Raw genomic sequence first — 26,051 nt, 5'->3', positions numbered from 1 at the left:
ACGAGTACGCAAACACACACACACACACACACACACCAGCCCATTCAGTATCTGGTCAATTGTAAAGTAAGTTTTATGGCAATACCAAGATCAAAGAAGTGTATGTTTAGTTCTGTCATAGCTATTTATGTCTGTTGCTACCATGTTCTACTTAATGTCGAGAGTCTAAACATAAATCATTCTGATAACCCCATTGTGTAACAGTTAATATGCCCAGGTTTCCATGTCTGTGGTGTTTTTTTTTAAACAGGTTCTATCCTATTAGGTTAATTACCACTGATTATGTGTGTGTGATGAGAGAGAGAGAGACTGTATCAAACACAGAAGAGCTGCACCACATCGTTGCAGGCAGATACAAGAAGTGCTGTAAACACAGACAAACTACAATGTGTCATTAAAGCCCGTCGGACATCAAAACGTTGTTTTAAGAGCTAGAAAAACAAGGTAAGTCTTTAAGAATGATTCTGATTTATAATGTTTACTTTTGCTGGACTGTGTCTTGGGAGACTGTGTTCATATTTGCTATAATCCACAAGTTGAAGTCACGTTGAAACAAGAGTCTGAGTTGTGTGTGTAATAATATACTGATCTTTGTCATAGGTTTGACTTGGTCAGAGACTACTCACATATCCGTGGTGCTTTTAAACTATTCACTGTGTCTTTCAAGCTGGGCTTGGCTATTGGATACAAGTTCTAACTCCAAGAGTAGATGTACATGGATATATGTTACAAACATATGTGTCATGTAGTAATAAGTTACTTAGTGCATGCCTCTAGTGACAGAGGACAACTTCTGTATATTTCAGAAATGTACTATTATAGCCATAAAAGCACAAATAATGGACTGAGCTTCTAAGCATTTCATTCACCTCTAGTTTGATTCTTCCCTGTTGTCTTCATCAGATGAGTAATTTGGGAATTCAGAATCAAATTAAATCAGATATTTCTGCCTTCACAGGTAGCATTGTACAAATACAGCTTCCCGCCCTAAACATTATGTTTCTCATTTATAGAGTAAAAGGTCAAGTCAACAGTGAGTGTTAAGGAGCAGACTCACTGGCCCAGATAACTGACCATAACATACTGGGAGAAACTCTAAGGTAAAAATAGAACAGGACTCTTGTCATAGAACATTCACTATGGGACTGAAATAACTCCAGGTTGGTGACTCTTTAGAATGGCTTCTTTTGTACTTTGTGGGTCTGAACACAGCATTGAAGAACTAATCTTGTAATTGACTGACCCGTGTGTTAATAAGGCTCATCACACACCTTTAGACCTGAGATGACCCCTGTGACACACTGCACCAGTATTAGTCTGGGATTAGATGTGTGGGTGTGTTTTCAAACCGTGGAAAATTTCGGCGCTGTATATAAAGAGTTTTGGATCAAATCTGTATTGTGGTTAGCCTGGTTAATACAAAAAATTTGGGCATAATGTCTAAATGCTTATAACACAGGGTGTTATAAGCGTGTGTGTGTGTGTGTGTGTGTGTGTGTACAGGTGCGTACGACTGTGAACTCTGCAGGCTCTGCAGGCTGCAGGCTTGTGTTTAGACAAGTATTGAGATTCATGGCTGACAGAGCCCTGTGGGTTTCTTTTGCCCTCTATTTCAACATCATGTGTGTGTGTGTGGGTGTGTGTGTGTGTGTGTGTGTGTGTGTGTATTTCTCTTTTCGATCAAAACACTTAAAATCTTATAACCCAGTCATGACCTGGTCATAAGTGCGTTTGTTTTTACAGGTGTTTTTCCATGTTATGCCTTAGTGTGTGTGTGTGTGTGTGCACATGCATGCAAGCTTGTGTATGTTTGTTTAGAGGGGTTCACCAACAGTATCTTACCATTATAGCCCTCCACCATTTCACACTTTTATGCACTAGACCAGGATGAGTATTGCATGTATAGAAAAAAAAATCTTACTATTAACCTGAAGGTGTCTTCCCACACTGACTTAACTGGCGTAAATTCTTTTATAGAATTACACTGACTGAACTGACTTTAGTTCCCTCATAATATTACACAGATGAATAGAATGCACCATACCAGTTATACCATGGCCTAGCACTCATTTAAGTTTTAATGTTTTGATGAAAGCCACAGGTCAGGACAAAGGAACTGACATTTGCAGAGAGCAATTCTATTGCTATATTATATAAAGCAGATTTTATATCCAGGATCACAGCTTTAACAAACCCCATGTGGAAAGTAGAGACCTAAAAATGAGCAATACAGACTGAAAAAATGAGTAAACAGATCGTATTAAGATACAGGATTCAGGAGTTTTTTAGTCAGATGAGCACGGACTGTAAAGAAGCTTTCGTACGTCTAATCCTTTTTGTTTGAACACCTTCAGTTAGACTCCCATTCTAATTTTTCTTGACCTGATTGGCTTCCAACTGCAGTGATTCTGCCCTACTGGCCTGGCCAGTGTTGGAGGTTGTACCTGTGAAAGACTTTCTGTTAAACCCTTTAAGATCAAGCCGTTAGACCTCATTTTTAACACTGGCTCTCTCCCAAGACATTTATTCCCACTACCGATCTTATGAAATCCCCCCCAAGGCTTAGCCTAATCCACTTAGATACAGTGCCAAATATATTTAGACTATACAAACTGTTTCTTGCCGTGTTCAGCGCTGCACAGCTTTTTAAAACTGGTCGTGTGACTTCTCTGTGGACTTGAATGGTCTTATGAAACAGATGTCACATACTGACATCGACAAAATGTTACACTTGAACAGAATTTAGAGTAAAATTGCAATATTTGACTTGGGTGGAATTCAGATGTTTATCCACTAGAGGCTAGAATTTTTCTTTTCTCACAGATGCATCAACCTGATTTCATGAATGTCATTTCAATTAAAAATTCTAAAACCAAGGTTATATGAAAAATGTTTATATTGGTTAAGGTCAGCGATCAGGCTAGCATTAGAAATATTAACTTCACTGTTCACTAGCATTTTAGTAGCAGTTCATAAAATTATGAAAAGAATAAGTCATGATTTATGCATCAGTTACCAATGTTTTTCTGAACATCGGTATTTGACATATTTTCATGCAATCATTTTGGGGCTGTAAACATAACACCATGATTTTCATGTGCAATTATGACTGAGCACCATTTCCATATGTCTTATTAATCTAGCACTCTGTAAACTGGACAAAAAAATTATAGTTCCAAAAACAGACTTGAGCTTAAAGAAAATGACCTTTGACAGGAGATGTACCAAAGTGATCTTGATGTTGTTATGCAATTCAATGAGTCAAGGTCTCTGCAACAGTTCTGTAACATACTCAGACTTGGTTCACAAACCCACATACAAATCCTTTTTTTCCCTTACTCTGTTTCAGAGTCTTCTTCCTCAATCTGATCTTCATAAGTTGCAATAACCAGCTTTGCCTTTGCACAGGGAGCATTGCTAATCTATGACCTGTTGGCGCTAAAGCTAAGAAACACTAAAGTTTAAAAAAAAAACAACCTGATTAAATCTGAACTGTCTTAGATCCAAATCCTATAACCCACCCACCCACCGGCGGCTTGCTGTCTCTCTCTCTCTCTCTCTCTCTCTCTCTCTCTCGCTCGCTCTCTTTCTTGCTCTCTCTCTCTCTCTCTTTCTCTCTCTCTCTCTCTCTCTCTCTCTCTCACACACACACACACACACACACTCTTTTTCTCTTTGTCACAATTTTCTTGTCTCAACTTGCACGGTTGCCAGCTGTCAGGATGCGTCTGGTGAACCAGGGACCTGTGAGTGAAAACCCATCCTTAGAAGACTTGCTGAGGAGAGATGGAGTGGTTGTGGAAATTGTACCAGAGAAAAAGGGTCTTCTCTTCCTCAAACATGTGGAATATCGTCTGATCAGTAAGGTACCATCCACTGGATACCCTCCCACAGAGTCTTAATATCATAGACAGCAGTCCTATATGATGGTCAAAGTGCTAAGAGAGCTTAAGAAAAATAACAAGAAAAATAATGTGCTTTCCATGTTTAAGGTATTTTCATGGTGATATTCTTACTTTAACTTGGCCTTGAAACATACATCTTACTCAAGACCTAGTTATGTGGTCCTTATAAAGCTTAGCTTCTACCACTGACCTCCAATGGATAATTACAACACCTGTCACCATTTATACTATTGCCAGTGCACAGTGGCTGATTAAATCCTTTTTCATTTTAATTTAAATATAAATAATTTTCTAAACAGAGCTGAGACGGCAACTCTGGGAATGAATTCCATTTCAAAGTATGACTGAACTAAAAGTATCTGTGTAATCACAACTTGAAATTTGTTTTTTCCACGCAGTGTTTTAAGGTTGCAGTCCATCGCAGATACAGTGACTTTGATGTGTTCCACTCTCTGCTGCTGCAAAGGTTTATCTACCGAATGGTCCCTCCTCTTCCTCCGAAACGCATTTTCAAAGGAGGTAAGTGCCTGTATACGGCTGTAACAATCATTACCGTACAGCACACAGGAATGAGAATATTTCTGACAGCAAAACAGCAGGAATATGTTGTCTTTCATTTGGGTTCAGCAGAAATCAGTGTCCAGTGTCAAAGATTCCTCTTTGTCACGTGGTGAACTGACAGTCAGTATGGATTTTAATATAATATTCAGCAATTAAATGTGAGCAGAAATAAGACAAAAGTTCTTAAAAGTACAGCGATTGTTAGTATTACTGGTATAAAATATATTTTTATGGATTAGTAGCTTCTGTGTTAAGTATATTTGCAAAAATATAATCTGAAACACAAACTTTCTTTATTCCCACCACATTTTAAGAATTTTCTCCCATTCCATTTTAGATTATTTGAGAACTTTAATTTTTCTCAGACTCTCCTTCTTTCACACCTTTTCAGTGATGCATTCATTCCGTTTGACACAAATTAATTTCACCATATTGCATACATTACTGTCACGTTGGTGATTTGGTAACGAAGGGAAGATAACTCATAACATTTCAAACATTTGTTCTGTTTCCATCTTTGGTTGCCATAACTACTCATCAATTCAGTGCTGAATTCCATGTCAGAGAGGGAGTTTATAGAGGTTCGTTGCCGTGGGTTACAGAGGTTCATGACCCTGGTGATGCGACACCCAGTCATCTCAGAAGATGAGCTGCTTATTATCTTCATGACTGCAAGCAGTGCAGTAAGTCTCCCAGACCAACAGAGGGCACACCTGTGCCTTTGTCTTTTTCGGTTCCAATAATGTGTGTTGGCAGCTGGCTCGCTTATATTTCTGATAAGAAGACTTATTTCCCTTTTACTATGCAAATGTTCTTGTTTGACTGAAGTATTACACTGGACCCCTGTCATTTGAAGTAGGGTGTCAGTTCTTGGATTTTTAGTTAAGTAAAAATATAAAAATGTGCACACTGCAGGCACAGTTCAAATATACAAATAATTTTACTTATCACATCAGAAAGAAATCATTTTTTAATCTGTGCAAATGAACAGTTGTGAAAGTAAACTTAAGTTAGAGACCTGGACCTGAGATGTGTTTCAATGTGTTTTACCCTCTTTTTTAATACTTATTTCCTCTGATAGGATGTTCAAATCAAACTGCGGGAAGCATTTAAGAGGACTGGGGATGAATACATGATGTACCAAATGTCCTCACAATGCAGGGTGTGTATTAGTGCTGTAAACATGTGTGAGTGTATTATCAAAGTGAACATGCCTTATAAGCTGGTACACTGGTAACACTTTTGTGCTGTTTTACGGGTTGTGTAACAAGCCAATTTACAGATGCTGAAAGGCCTTTTTATCCATTTGAAGAAGTGTCTGAGCTGTGTTATTTGTTGCCTTTGCATCCTATTGTGACTCTTGAGAATGATACTCAAACTCATGCATTACCTATTCACAGGTTCATTTTCCAGATGACATACACGCTCAGACTGCATCCAGTCGTGAGGTCGTTGAAAACCTCCTGGCCAGTTTTCACAGGCTCCGGAACATGGTGGAAAGAATGGCCCAGCGTTCACGAGAAAACTCTACAGATCTGCTCATGTTTGGGAAGGACCTGAGGTACACGGATATCCATGCAGGAATGAAATATGATGAGAATATGAGCATGTAATTCTATAAGAATATTTAAAGCAATTTTTACATGTATTTACTGAAACTAAACCTCATTGTACAGAACTGTAAACAGCAATCACACAACACTCAACCACATAGCATGAAAGACCTGTAAGAATGGGTCACTACAAACCATGTTTTCTAGCTCCAGAAAATTTGCAACCAAATCACACAAACAAGCCAGCAATTAAATAGACTCAACACTTGTTACACACTGTATGTGACAAATAACATTGCACTATTAGGAAAATAGCATAGCATAGACTCCGTTGTTCTAAAATTATGAAATATTATACAAATGAAATATTGACATATTATGCTACACTCTTGAGAAAGCAAAATTGTACAGAGATCTGAGGATTCTCTAAGATCTAAGGATTTGTCTCAAACTTGTGTAATTGCCATTCACTACTGTCTATTCAAAGAGTTACTCTGGTAGGAGAAAACACAGTTATGAACGAATGGTTTCTAAACAAAGATTTTGCCAGAGATTTTTTAATAGTTTTACAGAAATGGTTTTGTGATTATTTAGTGATTTACATTTATAGTTTTGAAATGTAAAACATACGTGTTGGAAATGTTTGTTAACAGTGAAAAAGAGCTGTTTTTTGTGTTAAAAGAGTTCAAATAAATTGATCTTCTCCTCTGAAGTTCACTAGGCTCTGAAACATCTCACCCTCCGCCTTCCACACCTTCTGGTGTGGAAACACCAAGCTCTGTAAGGAAAACCCAGAGGCCATCACTGGGGGAGGAATTCAACTTACTGGCTGAAAAAGCAGCTAAACAGGTACTGGTCATATAACATCATCACATATAACATTACTGGTCATGTAACATCATCACATATAACATTACTGGTCATATAACATTATCACATATAACATTACTGAACATATAACATAATAACATTATACCATTAAAACATTATAACCTTAGTGAAAATATAACATTATAACATCATAAACTTAGTGAAAATAAAATTAGAACATTAAAACATTATAACATTATAACATATATCCTTACTGAACATGTAACATAGATTGCGAAGAAACATAGAATGCGAAGGGGCAATTTGACGCTCAGTCTTATTATGATCTCTGTTGAAGGTATTAGAAATCCGACTGATGCACCGATTGTAAGTCGCTTTGGTAAAAAGCGTCTTCCAAATAACTAAATTGTAAATTGTAATGTTGACTGTTGGCCATGGCCTAGCACAAACTCAATATCATAAACAGAGTTAGTGTTATAAATTGTGATTTTACATTTGATATTACATCTCACTGTGTCTGATTTTGAACATGGAGAGACATGGGGAGATCTTGTTCATGAATTCATATATAATGTGGGCTACACTGACTCTGATTATCTCTGTGTTAAACTCTATTAAACAAACCTTTAAACCAGAACATGACACACGGTCTTCATTTTTGTAGGGGAGCCGAGAGGCAAATGAAGTTGTGGAAAAACTGAACGTGTTCCTTGAAATGCTCCAGTCATACAAAGTGAGAATTAACATCATTTAAATTGTGTGTGTGTGTGTCTGTGAAGGGAGACTTGAGGCTTGAAGAATCATGACTGACCAGCAAAGTGTATCTGTGTTGAATCAAACAATACTGTAACTTTTAGATTTACTCAATGCTGGGAAATAAGGTTGTTTGCTGAATGCTATGAGATCCTTTGTTCTGCATGTGTATATAGGACCTCTGTGTCAGACATGAGAGTGGGGTGTTTTTGGAGCATCAGAGTGCCCTTCAGAAACACAACATGAATTCAGTTATGTGCACAAGAGACCAAAGGCAAACAGACCAGCTGGAGTCTCGTATCGCTCAGGTAACACACAAACCAACACATACCCTCACACACAAATCCACAAATACAAATGTATGGGCATACACTCACAGGCTATCGCATGAAAGACATGCAGCACAGCTGTCTCTCTCTCACTCTCTCTCTCTGTTTTTCTTTCTCACTTTAGCAGGAAAATGCCATTGTTACCATGGAGATGAGGAGCTACTTCTCTCTTCATTGTCTGCATCAGGAGACTCAGTATGTCTTTATGTACTTGCCCCACATGTTGCAGGTACTGGGCGACTTTGTTCACTCACAGATACAGGGACACAAAGAGGTGGGTATTAGACACTGGTCACAATAATTTTAACTGATCATTACCAAGTTAGAAGTGTAAATGAAAATGTTTGCTTTTTTCACACACACACACAGACAAAGGTACACTCTCACACTCTCTTTCTTTTCCTCTAGTCTGTTTCCTCAGGGCATGACTTCTAGTTTTTCTTTACTTACTGTCTCTCATGGTTCATCTCCACATGTAAAAAGACTGTATGAGAACACATACATCTTCAGGGACCAGAACTGCAGGGCTGTGTCTTATTTTGTCTGTCTTCTGTAGATGCATGAAGTATGGAGTGAACTACACCCTAAACTGACCAAGCTATATGAGGGCACCAACAAGACGCCCATGTGTCCCCTGAATCCTCTACAGACGCCCAACACACAGAGTCTACTTCATACATCCACTCCCCAGAGCCTACTCCTTCAGACATCCAGTCCAAGACAACGACGCACAACCGCCATTTTCTCCCAGTTCTGTCCGTCTGAAAAGCCAGATGAAAAGATGGTGAACTGACCGGAAATGTGGGATAGTGGGAAGTGCAAAACACAGATCATTTGTAAATCACTTTCCAGGGCACTGATGTAATATGTATATGACCATATTCTTCGGATCACAATGATTATGTCATTTAAAAGGGAATTTAAAGATGAAGGTAGTGAATTATGATTAAAAAAAATCTACTCTGGTTCTTGAACTTTTCAGTGATCCTTTGTACAGTTTTTGCATTTACATCGGTTTTTACTGTCGGTAAATCACATTTACATTAATAGTTTATGACCATTTTAAACATAGCCTCTTTAATATATTAATAAACGTTTTGCCGTCACAATGCTTACCTCAACTAGAAGGACTTTTGTGTTGAGTATAATGTACACATGTACCACCAACAGTAACATGGTTTCAGATAAATTCGTCAAATATCCATGGCCTTCATGTACTGGTCTAGTGCTGACAGATCATGTCTACTTTTAGTCTACAGTTGGGTGAAGAGAGGATATTGAATAAACTGGAGCTGTAATACCAATTTGTATTCTGAGAATATATATTGTCATTGGGTGTAAATGTTAAGTTTAGTTGTTTACAATAAAAATATAAGTCACCTAAAATGCTAATTGAATTTGGACCCTGTACAGGTAATGAATGGTACAGCCTGTTAGTTTTACAGAGTGCTCTGGCTGAGAAATTCTTTATCCAGAAATGTGCAGAAACAAACTGAAACAAACCATGTCAAACTGACATTTTCCCCTAATGCATCATATTAATGGAGTAGAGTGTGCCCGGTGTGCTTTCCTACCTGAGTAATACAATAAGAACCTGCTGTCTAAGGCCTGTGAACTCATGTCGTATACCCAGATAAACGTGATTAGCATGTCACATTGAGTAGGAGTAATGGGATAGAACAAAGAATTTCTGTCCAGTAGGTCTCCATGACTGGATCTGAAAAGCACTACAGTGGAGCACAATTGTGGTTTGTTCCGTTTAACACTGTTGCCCAAATTAGACACACAAACACACTGGAAGCTTTGCAGACAATGCCTGTGTTACTTGTGAGGGAAATTGGTGTTACTTTAAGTTTTCAGCAGAATTTCTGGATCACTAGCTCATTAGATTCACATGCCTCCAACATCATCATTTATATTTTAATATGTGAGAGATGTTAGTTCAGTTTAACTGAAAATTCTGTATCTCCATACATTTCCCTCAGGCCTACAAAAGAATATGTAAAATGCCTGGGTTCAAATGGAATGACCAAACAAATACAATTTCACCTTTCAAGACATCCATTATGTAGCATGTCCCAAAAGGATATTTTCACAATCCTAAAAGATCTTACAAACCCTCTCAAGACCTTATAGTTTCCCAGAAATCATTTTGGCGTCAAAAGGATTCTTGGAACAAGAATCTTGGATGATGCAGTTTTGCTGATGTGTAGTCACACTCCACCAAACATAATTTGCAAATGTCTTTTTCTGCATCAAACATTTCATTTCTGAAGTTCAATACCAGTGGGGTTGTGTATTGTCAAATGCAGAAGGTATGACACAACACAACATCAACAGTCAAATATTAAAAAAAAAACATTACAAGAAGGCTACAAGCCATTTTTAACATGGTTGGTTAAGAACAAAAACAAGAGTAAATTGGATTGTAGGAGGCTGCTGTGTAAAAGATGTTTTTTGAAAGAAGCAGGGCGGCTTATGTCCTTCCCAAAAATAATTTTAAACATATAAAAAAATGTTGTGAAAAAAAATATACTGGAATAACAAACACAAAATGTTAATCACTGAACACAAACTGTAAACAAACAGGATTCAAAGGTTGCCTCGACAATGTAGAATGAATGCTGATTTAAGATGCATAGTATGTGTTGATCACATTTCACCAAAGTTTAAATTAAAAAAAAAAAAAAAACCCACATACATCGCACATCAGCAAAATGATGAATTTTACTTAAATGTTAACGTTCTAAAATGGAATCTTACCTGAAGACAGACAGATAAATGTCAGATTTACAGTAGTACATTCGTCTAGAGAAAGATAACTCCAGTCAGTCTCCAGCCATGGGAAAGAAACTAAAGCAAGTGTTCTTGCAACTGAAGATTTATGGACCCTTTCATCCACTTCACCAGTAAGGTAAAATATTACCAAATAAAACCATAGGAACTTCAGGAAAAATGTTTTACGAGTACAAATAAAATCACTAGAGAATACTTTTTATACATCTGTCTCTTATGGCCATCATAAACTTCACAAACAAATATTTACATCTTTGATTTCTTCACTTTTGTTCAAAAACCATCTTAATGTATATTTATATTCTTTTCAGCAAGCGAGATGACAAAGCTATGACTGCTGTTCTGCGTTATGGCGTTTTTCACATAATACTTTATGTCAGTCCATGTCCTAGTGTGTAAAGTCTCTGGATTTTCTCTCAAACAGTCCACACATGCTGCTTTCCCAGGCACCTTTCCTTGTGAAATGAACTTCTGCAGCGTGTACTTCACAGCTTTTTGCTCTACATCTGACCATCGCCTTTTCCTCTTCTTTTGTTTCTGGAGTACAGTCAGGGTACCTGCTCCTGGACACAAAACAACACGAGAGTCAGTCTTACAAGTTCATAAACACTGTTTAGTTCCTGACAAGGAGAACGTTATGAGTTACTTCACTCATAAATATGAGTGATTCACAAAATATGTGTCCACTTGGGTAAAACAGTTCGAAATGGAATATCAGTGTTGAAATGACTGTTTTACATTGTGCCTCTAGCTTTCTGCTTGGTAAATGCGAACTTATATGCAAACATACCTCTAAAAGGGATAAAAAAAAAAAAAAAGTTCTTTAACTGCTCTTCATGCCAATTTCACCTCAATGTGAAATTACATTCCCTCTTCACACAACCACTGAACTGTACACATAATAAACGTAATAAATAAATTTAACTCCTGTTAAACTGAATGAAGTCTTTTTCATTATCCTAAAACAGAGAGCATCATTCACCATATGCAAAGAAATTACTGTGGGTGTCGTTACTGTAGATAAGATAAGAAGGTAGGGCTGATACTCGAACAATACACAATGCCTGCCACACTCTTTGCTTAACTGATTACTCTATGCAGGTTCCACAACCTACTACCATGCAACCTCTTACCATCAGGACTCAGACCCGTATGTGAGAACTCTGGAGAGCCGGATTCTTGAGATCTGGTCAAGTGTGAAGTGCACTGCAATTGTTCATCATCACCTTAAATACATCATGGAAAAAGAAAACTTGAGAGTACAATAAAAATTGAGATGGAAGATGAAGAAAGAACATGCCACAACTTGTGGTTAAACAACCATAGCTGTGCCTAAACACAAGCGAAAACAGGGCATGACTTTTAGCTGAAGTTACACAAAAGCAAATTGTAGAAGCATACTACCTCCTGTGGAGGGCTGAAGTTTCTCCATAGAATTTTCTTGATTTGTTGAAATCCCTCTCTCCATGTCGAGAAGTAACTTGGCGACATGGGTGAGCTGTAAGGTGTTTTCAGATAGCCTGTAGTATTCTCCACACTCTACACTACAGCCAATGATCTTTGCTACTTCATCTGCTTCATTGCTCTTCAAATTCATCACTTGGCTTAAAGTTGCGACATACTTTCCATGATTTCTTGACGTAATGTGTTCAGGGCGCTTTGTTCCAACTTCATTCACATATTTATGTAGGCAATCGCTCGCTCGGAAGTAAGTCGATCCTCCGACCTTTGCAAATAAGTAAGGATTTTCCTTTGGGATGCCGACTTTTTCACGTGTCTTAATTAAAAGCTCGAGTGATTCAACCATTTGCTTGGTCAGTAACACAGGGACCTTGTGGAAGCCTACTATCACAGTGCTAAGGTTGTTACACAGTTCTTGTTCTAGCCTGGAGAAGCTGGCGAACACCTCAGAACTAAGAGGTGTTGAGTTTCTGTTTGCATAAGATTCAAGTTGGATTTGGGCTGCTGCTCTTTCCCTTCTGTAGTTATAAAGAATGACTTCAGTAAGCAAAGCTTCACAAAGTGTACCCCAAGCAGCTGGACTGGAACTATCTGTTAGATCTTGTTTCGATTTTTGTACCATGTCTTGAAGGTAATTCTGAAGCTTCCTAACATCCTCTGCCAATGAGATACCTTCTTCTTTGTCATACTCTTTTTGCTGCAGCGAACAAAAAGCGTGAGCAGACACCAGTGAATTCCAGTCGGTGTCCATAAACTGGATAAAACTACTGGCCTGACCTTGCGCTTCACCGTCATCGTTCATGAAGCCCTCTCCGGCAACAATCTCTCCAACACTCTTGAGGGCATAACCAAGCCTCAAGACAAGAGACGGACTGCTAAACGTGTTTGTGGACGGATCAAACGCTCCCACTTTCTTTGCACCCTCCACAACCAAATCAATTCTGTTAATTACATCGCGCAGACATGTGATGCTGTCATCTAGCTCTTTCACACAGAGGACGAACCTTCCTAGTTCTCTCATCTTCTGGGCAATGTACATATGCTGAGATTTGTCAGTCCCAAGCTTGACATACATAATGTCACCAACTTTTTGGATCAAAGTATCATTTTTGACATGCTCCAACACTTCGTCCTGTTTCATTTTGTGCAAAACCTCCTTGTGTGCTCCAACGTTATCGTTCGACAACGGAACCAACTTCGAAGAAATTTTCACAACCCTCCTTTTGGACTTGGATTCAGTGTCCGGTTTCATTTTGCAGGAGCGAACATGTCTCCACATGTCTTTCTTCATCAAAAATGCCAAGCAATGCGGGCAAGGTAAGAATTCACTCAGTGGCAAAATGCTAGATGGTGTCCTGGATGTAATGAGTTCACCGTCACCTTCTCTAATGACTTCAACGTTATGCTTGTAGTTCCCTTTGTTACGCAACTCGTCTAGCAAAGCAGCCCTTTCCTTTGAACCTTTGGGATATTTCAGTACTTTGGCAACCTCAGGTTCTTTAGAGTGTCTCATTACCAAATGTCTCGAGATCTTGCTATTAGGCTTTCGACAATAAACGCAGTAATGTCTCTTGTCAAATTTTCGTCGTCCATCAGGTCTCCTCCTGATTGCTCTAGACGTCACACCTGGACGCCTTGCTACCATAAGCTGTTCCTGGTTTTGGCACGTCCATGTGGTTGCTATCTCAGGATGGTACTTGAGTGGGATCTCTTCAAAATCTGAGCTGTTTTCCAGGTTCTCTGTAATCATGAGATCACTATTGCTGCAATCTGAATTTGCCTCATTCATCAGGACCTCATCTATCATTTCAGAATAAGTTCCCTCAGCCTCTATGAAATGTTGTTTTTCTAACGTGTGGCCAGAGATTGCGTCTTCTGAACTTGCAGAGGTATCCAGAGGTAGGTTCTGTGGTCCACTAGAAAGGGAGACAGATGCCACAAAGTCTGTGTCGGTGCTGATTTCCATGACAGAATCTGTAATGAAAAAAAGTCTCACTGTAAGATATGTAATTATACAGGGACCTCAAATCCACATATACAGCTCTAATTCATGGTCTGCTATTACTATGATGAGAAAAACAACCTGATAGCTGTTCAGCATCTTGTAAAGCTCTGTTAAAATGACTGGGTCAGAACAGCACCATTAACCCGTTTCATGTGGATCTATCCATACTTACTCGAAAAAGAAAAATCTCTTTCTTCATCATAATCACCATCGCCGTCATTGTCATAGTAACCATCAGCAACCAAAGGAGGAAAATTCCCTTCCACATCTTCTGCATAACTGTCATTAGTGACTTCTTCTTTCAAACACAAAACTGGCATTTCTGTAAATATACAATCATTATCATTGCAAACAGATTCATCTGCATAATTACAATATTCCTTCTCTGTACAAGTATGAAAACAAGTTTCTCACTACAACATCAACATCACATACTTGTTTGACAGAAATCCACGGATCCTCCTTCATCTCCATTTTCCGTTTTGATTCTGTAATCTTCTAATACAACTGAACACTGCTTTAGTTGGAAGTGACCAGTGCAGTCCGTCTCTTGTGGTATTGTATGGAGAGTTTGTGTCCGAGGCACTGCAGTGTCTGGAGATGAAGGGCAACACTGCAACAGTTGACGTACAACCAGAACATTCTCTGTTGGTTGCTCGCAGACAATTTCACTCACGTTTAAGGGCACAGAAGACTGATCGGGGGAACATGGCCCTTTTGGGGTCGTTCTGATTTTGTGGGTAAACCAAGCAAATGCCTCCGTCAAAGCCTGAACCTGGGTCTTTAATACTGCAAACTCCTGCTGTTTGACAAAAGCTCGTTCTGCCTCAACCAAGGCTTGGATCTGGGCCTGCAGAGAAGCGAATTCTTCTCGGGTAACATACATGGGTTCTCCAAGGTCTTGTCTCCTGTCCTTACTCTTCTCTAAAGAGGCCAAATGCAAATCTGAGGGAGCCAACTGTCGTTTCTGACGACCCATTGATTTAGTTACAAAGCTGTGTGCGCAGACTGTTTCCGTATGTCATTGTAGGCGCGTTTACTGGATTTCAACCTCAAACCTTGAAGAAAAAGCACAGGTTGTTCAGTTCCAGCATCCTGTGAAATGGTCACAATAGCCCATTGATGAAAATGACTGATTGAACAGGCAGTTTTAAGAGGAAGAATAGTTTGATTTAAAAACAAACAAACTAACTAAAGGCCTCATAGTTGCTTAAACCTGCCACACATGTCCTGAATTTGGGAACAGACATATTAAACATGTGCGCGTTACTACACATATGTAAGATCACAGATATCAATGATATTGTACTTGAACATTCTGTTGTAGCCTGAGGAGCAAATGTAGTTGAGATTAAAGATGCTTTACAGGACTTTTAACTCATTTTACTTCACTCAGGAGTGACAGCTTTGTGGAGGTGTCAACTCTGGACCACTGTTTTGACTCGTGGGTGAAGTAAATGTTGGTGTGACATAAATACCATATTCATAAAAGAAACGCTTGCAGACACCAAGATCACCACATAAAGTGTGTATGCGTGTGTAGGTCTAAAGTCATATTAATACTGCTACAGTGCAAACTTGTTCTCTTACTAACTCGTAGATACATAGCCACAGAAGCTGATTTTACTTGTATAAACTTGATATTAGGGGCAGATAGTTTAACAGTTATCAGACACTGCGCTCGCATGAAAACGGCTGTTAAGTTTCAAACGCTGGTGTAAAAGACTCAGTTGTTACAACGCATTGTAATTCAGTGTAGAGCCGGCAAACCTTTTAATGCGTTCCGAGATTAGCGAAATATAGACAAAAACACATTTGTCACTAAACTGTCTGTACTGTCGGACAATGCATTTGCAGACAGATAGTGACGACTTACAAGGAGCAATGCACACATTAGTTCGACAAGTTTTCAACCTGACTTTAACTTGACTAGTGAAAGCAATTACTTCTACCATTCCCCCCTCTAAATCACACAGGAACTCACCGCAACACTCATTGTTTTGACAGTAGGAATTACAGTTCTTTGGTCGATCTCCGGTGTGGCGTTTTAGGTAAGTTTACTTTATCAAGCGCATAAATTATTTATCAGTACGCTGATATATTCCTGTGAAAGAAATTACACACAAATCTCTTACATTCGCTTAAACTACAGAATTCTAAGCAGTTGTAACACACTTACTTGCCCTACATCCCCCTATATCCACACATCCCAATTTCATCGTGTTGAGAAGCTCTTCCCAGCAACGCTCCTGTTAGTGTCGCCTAGCGTGGTGGAAGAATAAATGCATCCAAGCCGGTCAGTACTGGCCCGGATGAGACAGGTACAGGCCATAGCATTTGATGTTATGAAAATCCAGCTAGACTTTTTGAGATATACCCACAAAGGGTGTTGTTTCGTACCAGAAATGTGTTATTTTCAGGACGGGAATATGATGTTGTTTTACATATTTTTGTTGTTTATTTATTTGTTTGTTTTTACTGGACACTGGTTCAGAAGCTTTTAAGGGGGTAATAATGTGTTAACACAGTCACAAATGGCACTGGCGTGTTTAACCCGTCTCTGGTTCAAAATATTAACTGATCTACAGGAAACTGTGGTGTAGTTATGCCACTGATGTATTTGTGCAGATACTCAGGTGGTTGGGTTATGCTCTCAATTGCATAATTAAGCTTTGTGTTAAGAGAACACCAGAAAGTGCACGCTGCAGAAAAGCTTAATTATTTCTCCAAACATGTTTTTGATTTTCCTGATTCACAAACCCCCATGAGCAAGGGAATTCTGATGCTGATTGGTGAATCATACTCTCTCAAGACACCATAGTCAGTATATGTTGAAGAGACGTTCTATCAGTGTGGGATCATATTTCTGAGTTTCATGAGAGAAAACCTTAATTAAATGAACTTAAGATATTACCGGTATTCTCATACAGGTATGGTAGAGACTCTAAACCTACATGTAGAACAAGTTTTAATGAACCAAGCCACCTTACCTAAATGTAGAATGAGATAAAATGACAAAAGTTATTCTAAAAGTACACAGGGGGAAATGCAGTTTGATAATACTGGTAATTTTTTGAAAAGTTAGAATAATAACAAATGAAAAAGTTTATTCCCAATGGCTAAACACACAAATATGTCATAGAGGGAATGAGACCTACATACATATTTTTCGATTAAGGTCCTCCTGAGTTTCTGGTTAATGGTCATGACTCCAGGTCATCTCTGATCAAAAACTATTTTAGTCTTTTTTGTTCAAAATGAATCAGAAAAAAAAGGGAAGGCAAGTTCTCTACTTTGAATACAGAAACATTAACGTTGCCAGGAAAAATGTTGAGAATAATTACCTGCATGACACCTGAATTTGCAAGCTGTTTCAAAATGTTTTTTTTAAAATTAATTTTATTAAACTGACAATCATTTCAAAAAATAGAAATACACACACACTTTCTCTCTCTCTCTCACACACACACGTAAAGAGCATTATTTATGTGCATCTTGCGAAAGCAATCAACACGGTGGTGCAACCAAGTTTCAAAGAAAAAGACCAAGAGCTGCTGAGACATGGCCCTGAGATTACATTTCACCCTGTAATTAAGAACAACAGCGCTAACCCCTTTACCCTCACCATTTCAAAATGTGACCTTGCCTTCGTCTATACAGACTCAATGTAAAGCTTATGTTTTATCTTATCCAAGAAAAAGCAACAAAAGTTTGACCCCTTAATGTGAAAAACACCCAACACTCAATAACTAATGATGAGTAATGTTTAACACTTCTCCATCGAGAGCATAGAAGACCGACTTGACAACACTGAAAAGGTTCAGCGAGGGGAATAAACAACATTCCCATTTTTGCGCTGTCATGGACCACAGACGTGACACACCAGTGATGCTGTAGTGGCGAACAAGACGCAGTAGGTATGCCACGTAAGTGCAATCAGTTGTTGTTTTGAAAATCTGTAAACATCCCAATGACTGTTTTCAGTGAGGCAGATGAATGGCGGCAGCAGCACAAAAAAAAAAAAAGTCCATTTTTTTTCATAAACTCATGCTTGTTGTGCTGACAATTGCCTTCCGTCTTCTTACTGCAGTTTTCTTTGAGCATTAGGACCCTCTGCATGAATCTGGCTCCCATCTGTGTTTGAAAGAATGAAAATTATATTTCTCACCCATAAAACAGGAAAGGCAAACACTTACACCTAAACAGTCATACGGCAAAACTGCTGTGCCATGATTGGAAGTATTTGCCCTAATCACAAAGGGAAAAAAAACAGTCAGCACATGACAGGGTGAAGGAAAATGTGGCAAATTCAATGTTACAAAAAAACCTCAGAATATTTACAGACATCCAAATTTTAACTCTTAACTTTCTCTAAACTTTAAATGTAAATGAATAGCACAGACACAGGGAACGTATAAAACTACTTAGAGTTTGATTAAAGTCAGGAATGTACTAATTCCTCTGCTGTATAAAAGCACAATCTTAAATTAAAGCTCTCGCTCCCGTTCTTTTCATCTGAACATCTCTCACCATATCTGAGGCCATACTGGAAGGTTCCGGACGCTGGGCCACTGACCAGGGCATCTTGGCAGGCCTGACTGTGTCTGGGGGGCTTGCTGGTGAAAGCGAGCCCGGAGAAAGCGAAAGCTTGGAGGGAGTCAAGGCCTGGTAAGACCTTCAGGGCCCGGGGGTCCAGGGTCTGCTCCAGATCAGGATAAGAGGCCGACAGAAGAGACAGAGCAGGCTTTGGAAGATCTCTACAAGAGTCTTCAGTAGCTGCCTGAAACATACAGCCCACACAGAACTCAGATGAAAAGAATCTAACCGCATCTGATCTGTGGTTCAGAAATAAATGCATGTAAATGAATGTACTGTGTGAACACACACGTTAGACAAATAAGCCAAATCAGTCTGAAACACCATGTTAACAGATAAATGTCAGAAAAATGGATCTTGATAATTACCCAGACCAGAGGTTCTTGTGTGAAATCTCCAACCACTCACCATTGCCGTGGAGACAGGCGCATCGCCAAGTGAAGTGGTAAGCAGTCTAGCCACGCCTTGGACTGCAAATCCACCATCACCATGGGTACCTCCTGGCGGTGCCACCAATGTCAACTTTTGGGCCTTCTTGCCCCCAGTACGGTGGGGCTTCAGGTCTGAGCCCAGTCCAGAGTTACTGGTCTGTTTGTGGGCCGAGCTGGAAAGCATAGGTGCTTCTCCATTACGCTCCTTAGTCAGGCACTTCATTTGGCCGCTGGAGAGGGGCTTCTTTTTGGCATCACCGACAGGCACAGGTTTTCCAATACTGAGACATGAGGCGGAGGATAGGGAGTGTAAGGTCAGGGAAGCCTCCGTGGTCACCTCTTTTCGTTGCTGCGAGCTGGCTTGTTGAGTTCCATACAGGCATGTCTGTGTGTCAGAGCAGAGGCCGAGGAGCTTGTTCCGTACAGCCGTGTCAGGGTGTCCTCCGTGGTGGGTTTTAGACTGGAGAACAGAGGCTGTTGTATCAGGGCTGGGACACTGGCTTCCAGCAGTGTGCAGGGACAGGCACTTAAGGTTTGCCTGGGAGGCACCAGATACCACCTTCTGCAGCAAGTCAGCGCTGGGCTCCAGGTCTTTACCAGTGCCTCTAAAGGACTGGCCGTTTTCAAACGCAGCCTGCGTCGAGGGTCCGTTTTCAGCCAGAGAGCCGAAGGCCTCCAGTGATAGCTCTCCTCTCATTTCACCATTAGGACAAGTGAGATTGGCAGGCAAACCCTCAGATGTACTGAGGGGATGGTGCAACGTCCAATCAGAGGAGAGGCTCTTGCCTAAAAGCTGAGCAGAACCTCCGATGTTTGCTGCAAGGGTTTGGGGATGAACAGTGGAGACAGAGCGCCTCTCAGATCCCCCGTTTGGACCCTGAGAATGATGAGAGTTAGGATTAGGGTTACATGATTTGACTGAATCCACACACATGCATTGTAAAGAAGGCTTAACATCTTGCATTTCTTACAAGTACTCAAAGTCATCCTTTTATCATCTATAACATTTAAAACAAAGTTTTCTATTCATAGCAATAGTTTTTTTTTTTTATGCTGATTTAAGCCTGTTTCCCCCCAAATGTAGTTTTAACAAATATGTTAAAGATAATACTTTCTGTACATAAACTGTTGGACATACTTTTTGAGACTTGCGAATGTTCATGGTTTTTTTCCTGGCTCTGTGTGAGCATAGAAAGAAGAAACAACAAACACTTAAATTCAAATGAACCAGAAGGGTCATGCCACAAAACACAATGCTTTCTTGATTCTTTTCAACAGCTAACAACAAAATACTTTTAACAATAAAACTGTAAATATAAAACACAATAAAAAAAATCCCAGTATGTGATTTTTTTCCCCCAGATTCAGGATTTCCGGGCTATGATTTAAGTAACTGGGACATGATATACGTAAAAGCCAGTATAAATGAATTTAGGAATGCAGCAGTTTGGTTTGGGTATACTTACACAATGCCAGTGATGTGACTATGAATTCTACGACTCTCTATGAGGAGAATCCTGTTTGGATAAGGCCAGATGTCAGGAAAAATGAAACAAAACATTACAGAAATTATATTTATCAAAATGCAATATCGTAATGCATTTTAAACAATGCAAGTTAAGTGTGAGGTTAATGATGTTATGATGGGAGTAGGACAGTTCTCTACCTGGACTGCATCCAGCCTTTTGGCCACAGTGGTTTAACCTCTGCTTCTAGAAAAGCCCGCAAGTACTCCTCCATGTTTGGGCTCTTGAACCCTTTGAGTTCATAGTCCTCCATTTTCAGTTTCGCAACCTCACAGAGACAGTCTCTAAAAACATACACAAGCCATCAGTGCCTTTAACAGGAAACCAAGAATTAAAACCTGATAAGAAAAGGTCAGGTCTGGTCCTGAGCTAAACAGCATTCTGACTGATGTAGCTGGGTTGGGTTTCCCAATGGGTTCCCCCCAAATTCACAACAATTAAAAAATGTGATGAAGTATATAAGATAATCTGTTAGTTTGTGTTACTTGCATCAGTCCGTGTAGTGTTTAGTTTTCTTTTTTTTTATCACAGTGCTTCAGATTACGCTAACAAACCTAATCTCCTCATTCCATCTGAATCTTTTTCGAGGCCCAAATACTCGTTTTCCACTTTTCTCCTCCTCCTCCTCATCAGATCCCTCCAAGGTTCTTTGCTCCCTCCCTTTTTCCTCCTCCACCAATCTGAAAATCAATAACCAAATTCCACACAAACACATTATCAGCTTCAAACTGTGGAAAGGGTAAGAAAATAAGTTGAACAAAACATTTTATAAAGTCATACTGGACTTAATATTCAGATTTCATCATTTTTCTCTTCTCCTTGTTACTGGAAGAAGTAGATCGTAGACATTCAGTTGGCTTAGGTGTAAGAATTTCACAATAAAGCATAGATTAAAAAATTTAATCATCTGGCTTATTTTTCCTAGCAACATCAGAACTTACTTAGCAGCCCTGGCCTCAGAGTGAGCTTGGCAGTTGTCATGGAAACGAGCTATCTGTTCAGGCATGACTGAGCCAATGGCGTTCTTCAGCCTCTGTAACGACTCTCTCAGGTGAACATCCTATAAAAGAAAGAAAGAAAGAAAGAAAGAAAGAGAGTGTACTATAATGTGTTTCTCCTCTTAACCACCTTAATATGTTAATAATGAACCAACATTTCTGTGATTTAATTGGTAAGAAAACTTAGACCTTGGATTATTTAACTGGTGGTTTGTGGACATTACATTTTAACACTGCATTAGACCAGATGAAACCTTACAAGACAGAGTTCCTGAAGCTGTGCATCCTCAGCAGGAGGCAGTCCATCAGGTAAAGGTGGAGGGTTCATCTTGGGCTTGTCCACTTCCATTGGCTCTCCACTCTCATCCGGCTCTGATGCACTGGCATTTGGCGGCTCATCCAAGAGTCCATCTACATCGAAGGCTAGTTCGGCCACAGATGCAGCCTGTGCAAGATCGTCGTCATTAGCTGATGCGATAAGAGTTAGGAGTGGGTCGACTGAAGAGCCTTCAAAGTTAGTTTGTGAGGTGTCCTCACTGGGTTCCATACAGTCGCGGTTCACGAGCGGGACCGCCCCTGGTCCTTTTTCAGCGAGTGTCTGGAGCTGTTGCAGTTTCTCTTTGTGAAATTTCTTAAGCATGTTGGCAAGGTCTGGAGCTTTCATAGTTTTTGTCTTCTTCTTCTTTTTCAATGGCATCTTTTCATCTGGGTTTTCTTGCAAAGCTCTAGAGAAGAGAGCATAACATTAATGAGGGATTTTAATTTAAAACCCATGTGATAACAGGTAAAAAACCGTTTAACATATGTAGCACAGCGTTTGATACTGCCTAGCTTCTATTATGAATTGTACACTATAAAAGATATATGGACGTTGCCTGAATGGCTAAATGCTTTCAAGCTTTAAAATCAACAAAACTGTAGCGGATGAAGCAGTAATACAGTGCAAAAAAAAAAAAATGAAGAAGGGTGAATGAAGAGACAGTTAGAGCAAAAGGAGGAAAGGATTAGAGAACCTGTTCTTTAAATCATTACTCTTAAACTGGATATCATCTCTCCTCTTCTTCTTTTTGTTCGGGTGAATCTCTCCATTTTCTTTCATTTTACGCTTCTGCAATAAAAAAAATAAAGAAATCTTTCAAACACTGTCTAAGTTGTTCATCCAAAGAGATCATACGCCTATCTGTAATTAGCCATTCATCACAGTTCTCCAAAAGGCAGTACAGAAAGTCAAAGACAGTGATTTAGATGGAGAAAGTTACTCTATTTCTCTACAAAACTGTCAACACTGAGATACAGATGAGAGCAATAAATGTGTATATACTTTTGGTTTTTTGTTCTCCTCAAAGCACTCTTTGTCATTCTCATCTTCTTCGTCAGAAACCTGTCTAAACTGTAACGTGCCGCAGTTGATGTAAAATCCTCCATATTTGGTGGTTAGAGAGGCCGGGACCAGCTCGTCATACTGTTCAGAAAGAAATGTAAATTGAAAATCCTGTCCAAACACAATCTTTTAAAATCTCAAGAAGCTCTGTGAAGAGTAGTGGGAAAGTCAAACTTACAGCCTCAGAGTTGTCAATAAATGAATCAGTTTCATCATAGCCATAGCCCAAATCAACCAAATCCTGCAATCTGTCCTTTTTGCGTGTCTTAGCTCCACCCTGATAGTGAAAAAGAGAACGTTTATTAGAGCTCGTGATGTTACATAGGTTATTGTACAAGAACGTAACACGAACCTGTTACTGTCATTTTAACCATCAATAGAAAAGGCCAACGCTAATCGACTTGTTAAGACTGAAAAAAGAAACCTCCATTAAACTGAAATTGAAATACTGGTATTTGGCTGGTTTACTCTTATTTCAGTTTAGTGAATGCCCACAGGAAACATACAAACACCTCCATGAACCATATATACATATATTATTTATACTCACGTATTTCTCCTCAAACTTTCTTGCCAGAGCCTCCAATTCGTCTCTCTCTTTGTCTTCCTCCAATTCGTCCAAAGTCTTACTAAGATCCTTCTTCGTATTTGTAAAATAGCCCGTTACATTGATTGTAAAATTAAAAACATACAAACAAAATTAAAACCAACGTAAAGCCACCGCTTCAGGGTTATGAATTGCAGGCCCAATTTAACATTCTATTATCACTGATTTCCATGTTTTAAAATCGGAAAGGTTACCTTTTGTTTTATCAGTTCAGGGTAGCAGAACTCAGGGCAGCGACGATCGTCCGGCATGAATAAGATTAACTCAATCCTTGCTGTGTCTTGGGTCTCTGCGGATAACTGATGTTTGGTGACGGGCAGAGCGGCGACTGTATCCTCTTTCGCGGATGATTTCTGGACAACCGATTGGAAAGAACCGTTGTCTGAGAGTGTTGTAAACTGAATTCTACGCGTTTGGGCCATTGCAGATGCGACGGCAGCACGCCTTTCCGACTTACTACACTCAGATAAAGAACTTAATGATGACTAAAGAGTATCAGGTAAATTAAGTCTCAGGTGATAGCTTTTCCGTGCTTAAAAGGATTCTGGTGTGTGTCCACTTTGAATTTTCTAACATAAAGTGGAATTCCCCCACTGTTCACATCACAAAGCAGCACGGACTAACGTTCTGGACTGCGAGATGACGTGTAGCCTATATAATTACTTCGAATTTGCAAAGTTGTTTTGATTCAAATTCCAACAGGTATTTAATGTGGCATGTTTCTCTTCATGGACGCTAATTCACCGTTTTGTTGTTGTTAGTGTGATAAAAAAAATAGACAACCCATCGTGTCTCTACAAAAATGATCTTGCTCTACGTACATGGGGCTAAATGAGAAGATTTAACTACTGTAGTTGCCATGCAGAACTGCCAGACTCGAAAACGAACACAACTTGCTAGCTCGCGAGGGAGACAAACAGCATTAAATGCAGAATTAGCTTTGAAACCTTAAAAATGTCGGATAAATTCAGGCTCGGCTACGTGATAGAGCTATATGTGATGCATGAAAATAAGAGTGGCATGCAAGCTCATAACTATGTAACGAGAAAAAACAACATATATTTCATTTTCACAAGCACAATAGCCAAAATTTCATTCTGACAGATTCATTGGATGCAGCAGTAGCCGAGTAGGGTTTCGTCATCATACTGCGTCTGTGTCTCGAACTACCCTTTAAAATGTAGAAACACAGGATTTTGCCTTGGGCTTTTAATGCTGTAACAGTCACGACTGTAACTGAAAGGCAAAAATCATTTTGCTTCTTGTCTTGATAACCAAGATTACAGTGTAGAGTCGTCATAGATTCCACAATTTTGTCCTCCGCATAAAATTAACCATCATTGCATTCACGACAAATTCCTTGTAGCGCGAACCTCTCGCTGGTCATATCGATGCCCTCTACTAACAAGCACAGAAAAATTAACTTAATCAGTTGTGTGTGTTTTCTCAAATTCTGCTGTTCTTCGCGATAACTACAAACGCAGGTGACAACATGAAGCTAGGTATACGTGCGCTGGGGAGCTGTCCATGGTACTGTAGACCAAATAAGGCAGGAAACATTGCGTTGGTTGTAGCCTTGAGGTACATTTGCCGTACTTCTGTCAGTTAAATACTCCTAGTTTCATGTTACTTCTATGACTCCCAAGAGTCTTTAAAGGGGATTATTTCACCTTAGAAACGTCAACAAGGAATGTATTTTTAAGTGACACTTAAAAATTCCATTCTTCAACAATAATTTTGTGTCTTGTGCACTCACCTTCACAATACTGATTAAGAAAATAGCAGTAAAAATACATACCTTTTCGTATATGAGCTGTGCTTGTACTACTGCAGGTTTTGTCAAATGTGACTGAAAGAAAATAATGCTATCTCTTATGTGGAAGACAGTGTGAATAAGCTATAGGGGTATTCTAAATTGTGGAAGATAGTGTGAATATGCTATAGGGGTATTCTAAATTGCGGAGGTCAGTGTGAATGTGCTATAGGGGTATTCTAAATTGCGGAGGTCTGTGTGAATGTGCAATAGGGGTATTCTAAATTGCGGAGGTCTGTGTGAATGTGCTATAGGGGTATTCTAAATTGCGGAGGTCTGTGTGAATGTGCAATAGGGGTATTCTAAATTGCGGAGGTCTGTGTGAATGTGCAATAGGGGTATTCTAAATTGCGGAGGTCTGTGTGAATGTGCAATAGGGGTATTCTAAATTGCGGAGGTCTGTGTGAATGTGCTATAGGGGTATTCTAAATTGCGGAGGTCTGTGTGAATGTGCAATAGGGGTATTCTATATTGTGGAGGTCAGTGTGAACGTGCTATAGGGGTA

At 39.4% G+C, this 26,051-nt stretch overlaps 2 protein-coding genes across 2 annotated transcripts; one reads left to right on the top strand and one right to left on the bottom strand.

Annotated features, from left to right (window-relative positions):
- Window positions 1–3,722: 3,722 nt before the first annotated feature.
- On the top strand, window positions 3,723–8,725 carry snx8b (sorting nexin 8b). The gene is made up of 10 exons (XM_030779049.1): window positions 3,723–3,866; window positions 4,304–4,424; window positions 5,013–5,149; window positions 5,548–5,628; window positions 5,867–6,027; window positions 6,733–6,868; window positions 7,515–7,583; window positions 7,780–7,911; window positions 8,057–8,206; window positions 8,489–8,725. The coding sequence occupies exons 1-10, from the start codon at window positions 3,723–3,725 to the stop codon at window positions 8,723–8,725; spliced, it is 1,368 nt and encodes a 455-aa protein (XP_030634909.1).
- A 9,550-nt stretch (window positions 8,726–18,275) lies between these two features.
- LOC115816077 (ubinuclein-1-like) lies at window positions 18,276–24,155 on the bottom strand. The gene is given in 14 exon segments (XM_030779047.1): window positions 18,276–18,328; window positions 18,725–18,974; window positions 19,199–20,098; window positions 20,360–20,399; window positions 20,688–20,738; window positions 20,888–21,031; window positions 21,302–21,414; window positions 21,685–21,807; window positions 22,005–22,470; window positions 22,759–22,853; window positions 23,067–23,207; window positions 23,305–23,403; window positions 23,677–23,755; window positions 23,896–24,155. Coding segments are annotated over 14 exon segments (2,814 nt in total).
- Window positions 24,156–26,051: the final 1,896 nt, after the last annotated feature.

The sequence above is a fragment of the Chanos chanos genome, chromosome 7, assembly GCF_902362185.1.
Source record: "Chanos chanos chromosome 7, fChaCha1.1, whole genome shotgun sequence".
NCBI classification, from domain to species: Eukaryota; Metazoa; Chordata; class Actinopteri; order Gonorynchiformes; family Chanidae; genus Chanos; species Chanos chanos.
This window is presented reverse-complemented; position numbering and strand designations above follow the sequence as displayed.

What these genes read in the sequence shown, in the direction of transcription:
- snx8b (XM_030779049.1), top strand. Translation starts at nt 3,723, where the DNA reads ATGCGTCTGGTGAACCAGGGACCTGTGAGTGAAAACCCATCCTTAGAA. An exon ending in AAATGTCCTCACAATGCAGG is followed by an intron (nt 5,629 to 5,866) that starts GTGTGTATTAGT and finishes ACCTATTCACAG; the next exon opens with GTTCATTTTCCAGATGACAT. An exon ending in AGATACAGGGACACAAAGAG is followed by an intron (nt 8,207 to 8,488) that starts GTGGGTATTAGA and finishes TGTCTTCTGTAG; the next exon opens with ATGCATGAAGTATGGAGTGA.